Here is a 14,045-nt window from a genome sequence, read left to right as displayed (position 1 = left end):
ACTGTATACACTATTGCCTGGCTTGCCAGCGTGGTATGTTTATAGAGATATCAAGCTTGGCGGGCTAGGAATGTTTTATAAATCTTCCGTGAATTCCTGAATAAATATATCCTCAAGAAAAAAGCTGATGAATGTCAACACCCCACATGTTCACAGCTCAGTGTCACTGATCATTATTTCTGTCTTTCAGTATTTCACAGAGGCTATCGCAGACATGACAATCATTGATTTTGAGGATCGTAGACTGAGGGCTTTTGTCCACACATTTAACTACATTTAAAAGTACAGAGTACTGTTATTTTACATCGGGAATGCACATACGTATCATACCCTAAATATTCAGGATTTGTAAAATAGATAAAGATTTCATCTATCATCGCAACTAGATTTACAGTCATTTCAATATGAATATCATAATCGATGCTAATATAATCGTAATAGTCGCATTACGAAGATATATCTGTATTTACACGGTTATCCTATCCCAGTGAACAATGCATGTCCATCATTGGTTGTTGGTGCTGTTTGTGAAATGTATATATTTTGTGAAAAATATGCCACTTAATGCATCGACCTAAGTCAACTGGAGGTCCTTTAGTTACACACTTGTAATCGAATTTGCTGGACGTTGATCTTTCTGCATTGCCCTGTGGTAGAAACTGAGTATCTTGTCTGGAATATCCGTTTGTCTACGTAAAGAAAACATGTTCTCCCATCGGATGTCTATCATCATGTACATCATCAAATCCAATTAAAATAAACTATCTATCTAAAATGAGAAAAACTATCATGCATGATCAATATCGTAATACTAAAATATATCATTAATTTGCTGTTGCAATGCAATTAAACGAGATATGTGCTTTTGTATACTGGGCGAATGTCTCTTATACTGAATAAACACATCTCAATAATTCGATGGTGATTATTACGTCTACAGTGGTATTCCCATAATTCCATTGTGCCCAGTAACGTTTGGATAACCATTGTAAATGTTTGACCAAATCCAATTCCACGTGAATGCTTTCTTTTCCTTCGATGGGATCAGGCGCACTTGTCCAAAATGAAATGAAATGGCATTAGAAGTTTACTGAGAAAACAACATGTGACTTTGTTCATTGACAAAACATATTTGGAATTTGGAGGTAAGACGTCTAAGCATCTTTGTGTTTGTAAGAAGCATTAATATACTCACGAGAAACTGGACTGCGAGGAAGAACAAAACTCCAAAAGTTGAGTGTATGTCCAATTTCCTACTCCACGGATGGATTATCAATGCTTCCACTAGCTTCACATTGTCTTTCCTAAGACCCATATAATAATACTTTTTTAATCAAAAAGGAAAAAGTGCGTACTTTAATTCTGCAGAATATCCCAGCTCTTTCATGATCCCGTTCAAACATCAGGCGAAAGAGAACATCTAGGAAGCGATTTCATCACTGCTCGTTTACAACGCAAGAACCTGATAAATTGACTAAACATGGCAGAGAACGCATTTGAAGTGTCTTTTCTGCACACCTTATTCAGGTGTTTATGCAAATAAGTTGATAGACAAACAGACAGTAGAGCGATGCGGATCTTTGTCCTGTGAGGTGTAGATATGTATGTAAGCTGCGCATAGGATGGAGGAATTGCTGTTGTCCTTGGGACAAAGCGATGCTGTTATTATTTCACAGCTGGATGAGATGTTTATTTGCTTTACAACTGGGCCACTCTCGTTGCTGAAATGAAGATGACGTTACTTTGGCTTCATGGCAGTTGGGGAAATATTGGATAATGGTGTTTGTGTGATGACTACTGCTGTTTGGTTGTTGAATATTTTACGAAGGTTATTACATCGAGATATAAGGTTACTAAATTGATAGAGCTAAAACAACACCTACATGTGATACTCCGTTAATCAGCAACACGTGTGTTTACGCGCTACAGTAAAGATAGTGTCATGCTTAACACAGAATATGTTTACATGGGTAAATGTGTGTAGTGTACACCAATAGTGTTTTGGTGAACGCAGTACTTCAGTCCTGTGTAACTGAAACTGTATTCTTGCATAGGTGACCCAAATGATCATACCGTCTTGCTATGTCTTTGCATGTCCTCTTACTGTCCGGGGCGGTGGAGTAGCCTAATGTTTAAAGCGTTGGCTCGTCACGCCCAAGACCCGGGTTCGAATCCCCACATGGGTACACTGTGTGAAGCCCATTTCTGGTGTCCCCAGCCGTGATGTTGCTGGAATATTGCTAAAAGCGGCGTAAAACCAAACTCAGTCAGTCAGTCAGTCTTACTGTCCAAAGTTTTCGTCTCATTATCTGATTTTTTAAACCTTTTTCAGTTATCGTGCTAGACCATAGACCTAGACGACAATGAGTTGGACTCACTGCATAATCTGAAAGAAAACATGAGCTGTTTGTTGAAAATGCTGATTCACCTTTATTGATATTTGGCGCAAGTTTAAAACAATGCAGTCTTTCTTTTAGGGCTTCGTCCGTGCATGTACGTGGTTTTGCAGTAATTCAACTTTATCTAGTTTTTAACAGATTTAAAGGCTTCCAGCAAAACCGATTTGGGCTGAAACGTTTCTGTCGGAGATTCTTTTGCACTGATCTGGAAAGCATTAATTTCACAGAGGTAGTGTTGAGAAAGTTCAATTTTGATTAAACTAATAAGATACGCCGCATGCATTGCCGCCCAAAACATTTGATTTTTGTGAGCCCACTGCTGCTCAACTTATTATCCAGTCAAAACAATAATAGTTCTGTGCGTGATACGTTTTGTAATCACCTTATTTCCCGTCTTTTTATTAGTGCTGAGTTGGTCGAATTGGGCATGCAGGAATGATTGGACTCTACATAAAACAATACAATGAAAATGACTCTGTTAGTCTTCATTGTCGTGTCGTACTGAGGCAAAGGGAAAAGAGCACATACATCAGACACCAAAGGAAGAGAACTGTTTACACAAGTTCTTAATGAAAACATTAGAGTGAATATTGACGTGTAAGCCAACAGGGCGATGTGGGCGAAACAGGGAAATCCTCTAACACCTTAAACCTGTATGCAGGGTTCGACATCCAAATTCCCTGGATCCGTTCGAAATACTTTAGAAACCAAATACCACACTCAATGATCATAAAAGATGTCACAATTAACGGTGGAAATACGGTCGGTAAGCAACAGAAACCTATCGAGATGTTAATAGTTATATGCTTATGGGAATGAAGTCAATAACTTCGTCGAATAGTGTAGTTCACATTTTCTATTTTTTAATGTGAACAAAACAAAACAAATGGCCATCGATTTCAGAAGAGATAAGCCATCTAACTCACTAGTAAGATATGTGGCGAGGATATTGAAGTAGTTGAGGAATATAAATATCTCGGTACTATTTCAGACTCTAAGTTATCATGGAACTCTAACACTAGTATTATATACAAAAAGTGCAAGCAGCGATTACATTTCTTATGGAAATTAAAACATTTCAAGTTAGATCAAACCATTATGATGCTCCTTTATAGAAGTTTTATTCAAATTGTTCTGACTTTCAACTTTCTCTGCTGGTATGGGAACCTGTCTATTCAAAACAAAAACAAAATTTTCAAAATTCGCAATACTTCCTCAAAAATAATTATCTTATCTTATCTGAAAACAAAGTTATGTAAATATTACATACATTTGGAGATCTCCAATAGTTCAAAACTCCCTCCAATAAAACAATAATTTATTGTATTCCTCCAATAGTTGAGACTCCAAAGATATAATAATTTACTATCCATTATTATCGCGCGATGTCATGACCCTTACATAACTTATGTAAGCAGATTCAAGGTCAGTTGATGGTTAAGGTTACACAAATTTATGCAAGAACAACTTTATGTCTAAATGTTAAATTTTGTGTTTGAAAAGGAACGTTGTGAAATGTTGCTTCATATTCAGCAAAATTAATTATCAAAAGTTTTATCGATAAAATTGCCCCTCTAAGTTTGTGTAACCTTAACGTAATTATCCTCATTTCGCAGAAAAGAAAACAGACAAAGAAGCAAAGTCACAGATCTTTAACGAAAATTCAAAATTTTAGGGAAAAGGTCGTTCCGTCGCGTGTTTGCGTTATTGGCTTGGTCTCTGCATCCGATTTTCTGGTCACATCGTGGGTGCAGGCGGTACTGGGATTGGCGGTAGTGGCAATGGCAGTGGCACTTGACTTGGTGGCAATAGTGTTGCCTCGTTTCCGCTGAACAATAGAACAATAGAATCCACTGCAGCGGCCAATTCTGTCGCGCGATGTCCTCTAGTAAAGAAAATGAATGAAAACATGTATGTCAAAGTGACAATGATATTAAATTTTTTGTCATTAGGAAAAGGGTAGGGCAAAGAGAAAAATTGTCTTAAACTCAAGAATTTTTAGTTACAAATTTGTTGAGGTTAAGAATGATAAATCAAAATAAGGCACTATTGTACGACTATTGATAGCATTTTTAGTACGTACACACATGCATATTTAAGCTTTCCTTTAATGAAAATATTGGAGTTTTTTATTATTCGTTAGAAATTTCCTGTGATACAGAGAGTATACACGTAGGATTCGCTAATCGTAATATAATGTATTGTTCCTTGTGTCATATTTATTACTGTAATTGAATTTGTAGATGTATTGATGTACCAATAATTACCTTGTAACTTCTGATTGCAACCGATTTGTGGCCGGTCTTTTCCGCAATTAGTTGCTCGTCAATCCCCCTGTCATATAGCCGGGTTTCTGTGGTGGCTCTGAGTGAGTGGTGAGTGGTTTGGGAACCCCGCTGTTTTACAGACACACAGACAGACAGATATTTTATTTCAGTCTCACCTCACATAAAATACATATATAAATATATTTATAAAATATAGCATATAAGTGAGCCACCCTTTAAGGGTTATGAGAGACTAATGTATTAAAACATTATAAATACTAAATAATAAATAATTATATAGGTACATACAGTGTAAAATCTATCCGTATAAAATATGTTTTCTTCTTTGCAAGATATAAAAGCAGGTTTTGGCACTGAAATATACATGGTGTTTAAAAAGTAAAACTAACTTATCATCATCACAAAGATCTAAGAAGTTGGGATAGCTTAGTGTTGTGTTCTTAGCCTTGGCAGAACCACAAACCACAAACCACAAGACAAGATGTCGTCTGGTGAACATGTGCTCGAAGGGAGTCTTTTTATTGACTTACTTGTAAGAGTCATACAAGGGGCGTAACTCCTGTGCCTGTCTAACATAGCGGTAGAGCACCTAACCCCTACGTATCATCAATACACTACATCTCCTCTCTTGTTAATTTAAGAGTCAACTTTTAAATGCTATTATCTGATAATCAAGATCTTACCTCCTTGTGCTCTACATAATAAAACACCACTATGCACCGTGGACAATATCAGTCTGTTTTCCTTCATGAACAATTAAAAGTCTCAACTTAAAATAATTACTGGAAACTTCCCTGAAAATTAAGTGAACATTGTCCAACTTTTGGTCTCAATTGAAAACTTGTTTAACAGTAACCTTGAAAATGAAAACACTACTAGACTCAAGATCTAGAGATTTCAGTCACAAATCCAGTCTGTTCGGTGGTCGTCTTTCACGAACTGGATAACGTCGCTCCTGTGCTGGAATCTGTTTGTCACTGTCTGTGTCTGTTTCAGAAGTTATAACAGGATTTGCACACTCTGGTAACTCTGCTGTCTGTTCAAGGTTGATAGAACTAGCACTTACATCACCAGCCATCACAGGATTTGAACATGGCAGTAGTTGATCGGTATGACGCCTCCAAACCGATCCTGGATTAACTTGTACTTTGTATGACACTGGCCCTGACTTGTCAACTACTGTCCCTGGTACCCACTTAGCACCTTCCCTGTAGTTCCTAGCAAGGACAGGTTGATTTGGCTCAAATGTGTCTGTTCGTACTTTCCCTGCACCTCGTTCCTGTATCTGTTTCTCTTGAGCCTCCGCCACTGTCATGGCAATGTTTGGTTTCAGTAAATCAAGGCGTGATCTCAGTCTTCTCCCTATGAGCAAGACTGCAGGAGCCTCTTTAGTTGTCGAGTGTGGTGTGTTTCTATATCTCATTAGAAACACTGATAACTGCTGCTGCAAAGGTGCGTTCGAATTGCTCACACTTTCTCGTAGACTCTGTTTTAGAGTTTGCACAAACCTCTCTGCCAAACCGTTAGTTTCTGGGTGGTAAGGTGAGGATGTTATGTGTTGAACACCATTCCTGGCCATAAATTGCTGAAATTCTGATGACACAAACTGTGGGCCATTATCACTCACTAGTTGCTGTGGTAGACCATGTCTACTAAACACACTGCGAAGCACATCAATGGTTTTCTCAGATGTCGTTGAATTCATCACAACCACTTCCGGCCACTTGCTATAAGCATCAACCACTACAAAGAACATCTTTCCCATGAATGGTCCCGCAAAGTCTACATGGATCCTATGCCATGGCCCATCCGGATAACGCCAAGGGTGTAGGGGTGCAGGTGAGGGCTGGTTCTGACACTTCATGCACTCTGCACACGACTTCACTGTTTGTTCAATTTGTTCATTCAAATTTGGCCACCACACATAACTGCGTGCCAACGCCTTCATCTTCACAATTCCTGGGTGCCCTATGTGCAGTTCATTGAGAACTACAGGTCTGAGGTTTGCAGGTATGATTACTCTCATACCCCACATGAGGCATCCTCCTTGTACTGTCAGCTCATTACGTCTAATGTAGAAAGGTTGCAGAGACTGCACTTCAGGCTTCGTCCATCCAGTCAGCGTGTAATCCATGGCCAAGGATAAGTCGTTATCCTTCTTGGTTTCGCTTGCAACCTGCGCTGATTTCACTGGTAAACTTTCCAACTGTGACATGTTGAATACTGCAGCAGCATCCATGACATTGCGAGGTACTTGCTCTGGTATCGGCAATCGAGAAAGTCCATCTGCATTCGCATTGTTCTTGGAGTTTCTGTATACGATGTTGTAGTCGTAAGCTGACAACATCATTGCCCACCGCTGGAATCTTGCTGCCGCCAGTGGAGGAATCGCTGTCTTTGGTCCCAAGATTTTCACCAATGGCTGATGGTCAGTAATCAATGTGAACTTCTTGCCGATCAAGTACTGAGAGAACTTCCGCACACCAAACACTATTGCCAGTGATTCCTTGTCAATTTGTGCATAGTTTTGTTCAGTTTTAGTCAATGTTCTAGAGATGAAGGCAATGGGCTTCTCTCCATGGTTTGTGATGTGAGACAACACAGCACCAACTCCGTAAGGTGAGGCATCACAAGCCAATGTGACAGGTAGATCTGGGTTGTAATGTACCAGTACATCCGCAGATAATAACAAGGTCTTCGCCTTCTTGAAAGCTGTGTCTGCGCTCTCCGACCACTCCCATTCTGTTCCTTTCTCTAGAAGCCTGTTCAATGGTCTAATGACCATAGACAGATTTGGTAGAAATCTGTTATAATAGTTCAACAGTCCTAGAAAACTGCGCAACTGTGAGACATTTTCTGGTGCTGGTGCATTCAATACAGCATTCACCTTATCATCTGTTGTGTGAAGACCATCCTTATCAATCTTATGTCCTAGGTAGACGATGGATTCTTGGAAAAAAGAAACATTTCTCTCTCGACACACGAATTCCCCATTCCTGTAGCCTTCTCAAAACGTTTTTGAGATTCCTCAGGTGTTCTTCTGCTGTTTTCCCAGTCACAAGCAGGTCATCCATGTAACACAAAACACCTGGTATTCCCTGAAGCACTTGTTCCATGGTTCTCTGGAATATAGCGGGTGCTGAGGCTACACCAAATGGTAATCTGTTGAAGCGAAAAAGTCCTTTCTGAGTGTTCAGTACGAGTAACCTTCTTGATTCGTCGTCTACCAACATTTGTTGATATGCATTGGAGAGATCCCAACTTTGTGAACTCCTGGCCCCCTGACAGATTTGCTAATAAATCTTCTATTCGAGGTAGCGGGTATTCTACTCGCTTTAACACTGGATTGAGAGTCACTTTGAAATCTCCACAAAGACGAACTGATCCGTTTTTCTTCACCACAGGTACTATTGGCGTTGCCCACTCGCTGCAGTCTATCGGTTCTAAGATGTTCTCTTTCACCAGTCTGTCAATCTCATCATCAACCTTTTGGCGCAAAGAGTATGGCACTGGTCGTGCCTTCACATACTTTGGAGTGGTATCTTCTTCTACCTCAATCCTCGCTTTTACATTCTTTAATGTACCTAGTTCATTCTTGAAAACCTCTGCATGATCCTGCAAAATGTCTTGTAACTTCTCCTTAGCTTCTTTAGGAACTTTCCTAATTTGACGTATAGCTGGCCAGTCAATTGTATCTTGTGTAACCATGACCGTCCGAACAGAGCTGGCCCTGATCCTTTGAGGGACGAACAACTTTAGGTTATAGTGGACTCCATTGTACTGTACTGCTACATTTAGTGTCCCTTCGGGTCTCACCGGTTCCTGAGTGTAGGTCTTCAAAATCACCTCCGTTGTGTTCATTGGTATCTTGGCAAATCTCTTCTTGTATTCTTCGAGAGAGATTATTGAGTAAGCTGAGCCTGTGTCAAGTTCCATTTTCAGTTCAGCCCTTCCACTACTGGGTAAACCCAAATACTGTCAATGACCTCTGATTCATCTTTAATGAAAACAGTGGTAACTCACATTCATCCTCCACAGTCTCTTCCGACTGTCTCTTAGCTTCATCCATGTGATGAACTTGGCCCTTCTTTTGTTTCCAAGGTAACCCTCTCTGGGTGGTTTCTGTTTACTCTTGCAAATATACTGGGTATGGCCTACTTTCCCACATTTGTAGCACTCCACACTTTTCATCCAACAATCTCTGGAATCATGGTTAGTCTTTCCACACGACTTGCATTTAGGAAATTGTTTCCTTTTGTCTTCCTTTCCACGAGTTCCACCTTTACGAGACATCCTGTGTACCTGAGCTGTAGTTTTCACATTCAACTCCTGCATGTCTCTGGCAGCAGTTTCCATAGAAACAGCAATTTTAACCGCTTTGTCAAGTCGAGACCTTCCTCAGATAATAAACGCTTTTGAATAGAGTTTGATGCTAACCCACACACAAACTGATCTCTAAGCTGATCATTGAGTCCCTGTTTGAAATCACAATGCTCTGTGAGTTCCCTCAGTGTAGCTAGATAGTCCGAAATAGTTTCGTGTGGTCCTTGAATTCTGTTACGAAATCTGTGTCGTTGTGAAATTACAACCGGTTTCGGTGAGAAATGCGCTGTCAAAACATCCACTAATTCAGGCAAAGTTTTAGTAGAGGGTTTCACCGGAGACAATAAACTCCTAAGCAATCCATATGTTTTCCCCCCAACAATCGCTAGGAAAGCGTTTACTTGCTTGTCTTCATCAATGGAGTTTGCGCTCAGGTACGCTGTCAGGCGCTCTGAGTAGACGTCCCACGAACCGTTTGCTTCGTCGAATGGCTCTATATTGCCGATGGCAGCCATCGTTGGATTCTTGGATGCACGTAGTAGTTCAAAACAATCCTCGTCGCCAATTATGTTGTGTTCTTAGCCTTGGCAGAACCACAAACCACAAACCACAAGACAAGATGTCGTCTGGTGAACATGTGCTCGAAGGAGTCTTTTATTGACTTACTTGTAAGAGTCATACAAGGGGCGTAACTCCTGTGCCTGTCTAACATAGCGGTAGAGCACCTAACCCCTACGTATCATCAATACACTACACCACCGTTGGTGGAAGTTGAGAAAATAAAACCCTTCGAAACCTTCGACAAAATATACATGAATATACTGTTCCAATTGACGGTAAAACCCTATTTGTTTTGAAATAAACGAGAAGTTTTGAAGCAAAGATGTAGTTTCATCTTTAAAACATGAAATTATGTGTTACTCAAATAAGACATTATATATATTGATTAACATTATAATGTTTTGATATATGTATGAAACGGTGCATGTACTGTATCCTTCAATTCACAAAACTAGTGCGTATGTAGGCCGGTAGGTAAACAATGCATATTTCACATAGCTTTAACGCTGCAGAAAGGTTTAATGTTGTCTTAAATTTGATCAACTATCATTGTGCATTTGTACACAGTCTAAGTCTGATTTGGACTTTGTTATAAGAGGTGTCTTAAAAGTATGTATCATGCCACAGTTAATGTTTAAAATGGCTTGTGAGCTTTAACATCCAGTGGCATGAAAGGCTTTGACATACTGAAATACAGAATCCAAAGTCACGTGTGTCTGTACCATTACTCACCATATACAGCCAAGAAGAAATGTAGACAGATCACAAACGCCCTTTCAACATGCATGGCTGTTAGATCGCAGTCATCAGAAGTTCAATGCGTGCTTTCTGTACGTCCATGGATACAGAATATGTCGTCTCTATTCAGGCATGCCGTTAAACTGTTGGATTCCTATACAATATGTAGCAGTTTGCTTCGTTGAAATTCACACACATCCACCATCGAATGCACAGGAAATGTAAACAACATTCGTCAATTCATGACTAGACTACTTGTATATAATCACGCTGTCAGGTCGTCTTCGTCAATGTTCGTACCTGTGAATCCATTAGGTACTCAAAAATAAACTTACTGTCGTATCTACATCACATAGGCAAACAGTAGACTCTATGTAAGTGAATATATGTGTTAAATAGTCTGAACAAACCCAAAGACGTTACTGTTATAACCAGCACGATGAAATGACGAACAGACTAACGTCAACAGGTCGCTATGTGTTATTGATAGTTAAATGTACGAGTAAACGTCCCTCGAGGACGACCAGGTCTCAGGTATGAACAGGGAAGTGAAATGAGTGTGTTGTGACTATACATATAGAGCAGGCTGTGAGTTGCGCGGGTCTATCTTGCCCCAACACACAACGTCACAATCGATTATGTTTGTTTTGCTTCGTGATTCAACGAGTTTTTCGTTTTGATTTTGGACAGTAGTGGGGTGGCTGGTGGTGATGGGGCGTGATCTGCTTACGACAGTGAAGTGGGTTTTCTCTAATCATAAGTGTATTTCTATTTTCAAGTGATGCAGACAATCTTCCAACTGCAATTGAAGCTTTGTTAAAAGAGAGAGTTATCTTCCTTCAAGTGTATCATAAATACCACTCGATCATATGCACATTGCAATTGAATTATGCGGACATTGGCCAAAGGGAAAGCTGGCAGTCTATTTAAGAAGGGATATAGAGAAACAATAGTAGTGTTGCATCAAACACCCGTAACTTTGTTAGCTTATGAAATAAAAATAGTAAGAAACAAAAGAAGTAAGGTTTCTAAGATAAACCGCCATGGTTAGAATGAGAGATATGGTTTCGAGAACAGACAAGCGGTGTGTCTACTTCTACTTTAGTGTTCAGAAATTGCAGATTTGCCGTTGTCAGTCTATATTAAAGACTCAGCCACTTGTTTTGTGTTATGTTATTTTGTCTGTACCGATCACACGCATCAAGAGCTGTATTTACACTGTTTTATCATCCGTTTTTATATAAAGGCAGTAATGCATGAGCTGCATGTCAGTAAAGTAATCGATTAGGTTTCTCTTCGCACTTGGACTATATATAAATATAGACATGAGCTATACAGAACATCAACGTTTTCAGGTGAAATATGCTCGATCGAAGACGTTTACACTTGAAATACTGTTTAAGATTATAATTCGTAGAGCTTAGAAGAGCATCTTCACTAAAATCTTCCACTTTCAATGCAATATTTGCACAGTCGTTCAGTGTATGGGATCGTCAGCTTTTGGGGGTTTCGCAGTCGTAAAATGCGAATGTGAACGTACTGGCCACTGCATGCTTACCACTGCCAGCACTGTAAACAGTATGTACAGTAGATACTACGCGCATTGCTGACGCCGCATTACCAGCTCATACATAAATGCAAAGTTAACTGTGAATGAAAGTAAGAACATCACAAGTGTGTGATAAGCAGAATCAATAAGCCTGGCAATTGAATATCCTTGGAGGTTAATCTACGTTCCTTGTATATGCCAAAGTCAGGATTGACACCTACACATGTGTGTTGCGCTACCTGACACATGTATAAACCATAAGATGTGTTTTGGTGTTATGTTTTAAAACCAAAACAATCTTGCATGAGATGACTGTCGTCAACACTTATCTCAGTTGTAATACTTGGTATTTACAGCTTAAGACCACAATCATTTCACACATACATACTGATATGTTCTCTCAACCTAGGATTGATTCTCCTTACCAAGAAATTTATCAGCTCCTTGTCACCAAGCCCAAACCTCATTGAATATAATACATGGCGGCTCGCTCATTTTCTTACAAACATGATGGCATCATATTTTTAAAGTATCTCCTTCACATCCTCGGAACACCAGAATCTAATATGCCTTTCGGAAGCATTTGTTAGGAGCATTGAAACGGTTCTGTTGAGTTTAAGTAAGTCTAACTGAGTTTAATATTTTGATGAAGCAGCAAGAGGTTGCCTTGAAATAGTAATCAAAGTGAGCGAGTTTAAATTTTGAGTTTTCGAAACAAAATATTCATTTTTCATCCATGGCCTATATTCATGACAACCGCATGTTTAATTTTTCAAGTCCCTTGTCAGAAAGTGGCCACTGTGCGGAGAGTTTCTGAACTTATGTGAGTCGGAATTAAATTGTGACGTGTTGCATTTATTTCATGATGGCATCGTATTGCAACTTCTAAATACTTACCAAAGACTTGCCTAACATGGTGTCTTTCAATAACTACCGCCATTGTGTATAGAAGGCGCCTCGTGATATAAATTTGAACGGTCTTCATTTCGATATTAAATAACTAAAATGGACGGCATACTTTTCTTCTCATGTCATCCTTATATCTATCCTTAAAAGACATTTAACATCGTCATTGTCTTATACAAAAGGAACTAGCAACTATCAACTTCAATATATTATAGGTCTTCAGGGCAAAACAGTGGGGCATGCATGACCCAGTCGTCTGTGCGAAGTTGCGTCCCCCGAGAGCGCACCAGAAACCAAGGATCATTGATTGAATTCCGGTTTGTCACGATTAGGTTGGTTCAAAACCGCCCAAATGGTAAACACCTTAGACCTGCTTCACTTCAAAGGGCGTTAAACCAGACCAACCGACTCGAGCTCTGTCACAAGTAAATAATTAATGAATCTGCGGTAATATCAACGCGTTTCATTTGATACATATTATATCTGATATGGGTTGATCAAGGAAAACGGAAATCGGAATCAATAATTAATATATATGATAAAACAATGTTCTCATAAATCAGTTACAGTTTACGGGATAGTTAGACTGTGGTTATGCGAGATAATGCTTCACTTTTGAGCGAAGAAAGACATGCCAGTGTAAATATGAACAGTGTTTAGTTCTCCACGTTCCTGTAAGAAATGGGTACTTACAGTTTTACATTTTGGGCTTGTGTGCTGCTTTACATGCGATGTTTACACATTTCTTCAGGTAAGCCGATCTATATTGCTCTAAGTATCCCCAACAATGACGGCTTTCGAATCTGTTATATAATATTTAATTCACATTCTTTTTAATCAAACGCTGAACGTGTAAAACATTCCAGAACAAGAGCCAGGGGAGATCAAAGTTTGTCTCGTAGCTATTTCCAGTGTTCCTGTTACGCTTGCTTCGTTATTTGTTACATGTTATATTTGGAATTACACTTTCTTACTAAAGTACAAATTCTAGTACTTTTGGGGGTTGAGTCACATCCGGGATTCAGACCCACATCCTCAGAGTCAGGCACCTAATCGCCAGCACACAAAGTCAGCCGCCTAACCCGCTCAGCTCAGTGTAAATCTAACATGTTACATTTAACCACTTTCTAAATAGTATTGTGTACATGTAATCATAGCTTTCGGTCGTGGGAGCCGTGCCAACTTGCACTTATCAGAGGGGTACGTGGTCCGCAGTCTAGACTACCAGTTGTCAGACATCCATTTTGGGGAAGGTCGCGGTAGCTGAGCGGGTTAGGCGGC

General features: G+C 39.6%; 1 protein-coding gene across 1 annotated transcript; it reads right to left on the bottom strand.

Annotated features, from left to right (window-relative positions):
* Positions 1–5,588: 5,588 nt before the first annotated feature.
* On the bottom strand, positions 5,589–9,525 carry LOC124274632 (uncharacterized protein K02A2.6-like). Its single transcript, XM_046709993.1, has 3 exons — positions 9,412–9,525; positions 7,888–8,662; positions 5,589–7,582 (listed from the first exon to the last, which is right to left on the bottom strand). Exons 1-3 carry the CDS (start codon positions 9,523–9,525, stop codon positions 5,589–5,591), a joined length of 2,883 nt encoding a protein of 960 aa, XP_046565949.1.
* Positions 9,526–14,045: the final 4,520 nt, after the last annotated feature.

The sequence above is a fragment of the Haliotis rubra genome, unplaced genomic scaffold (assembly GCF_003918875.1).
Source record: "Haliotis rubra isolate DU_JTF1 unplaced genomic scaffold, ASM391887v1 Scf1921, whole genome shotgun sequence".
Lineage (NCBI taxonomy): Eukaryota > Metazoa > Mollusca > Gastropoda > Lepetellida > Haliotidae > Haliotis > Haliotis rubra.
This window is presented reverse-complemented; position numbering and strand designations above follow the sequence as displayed.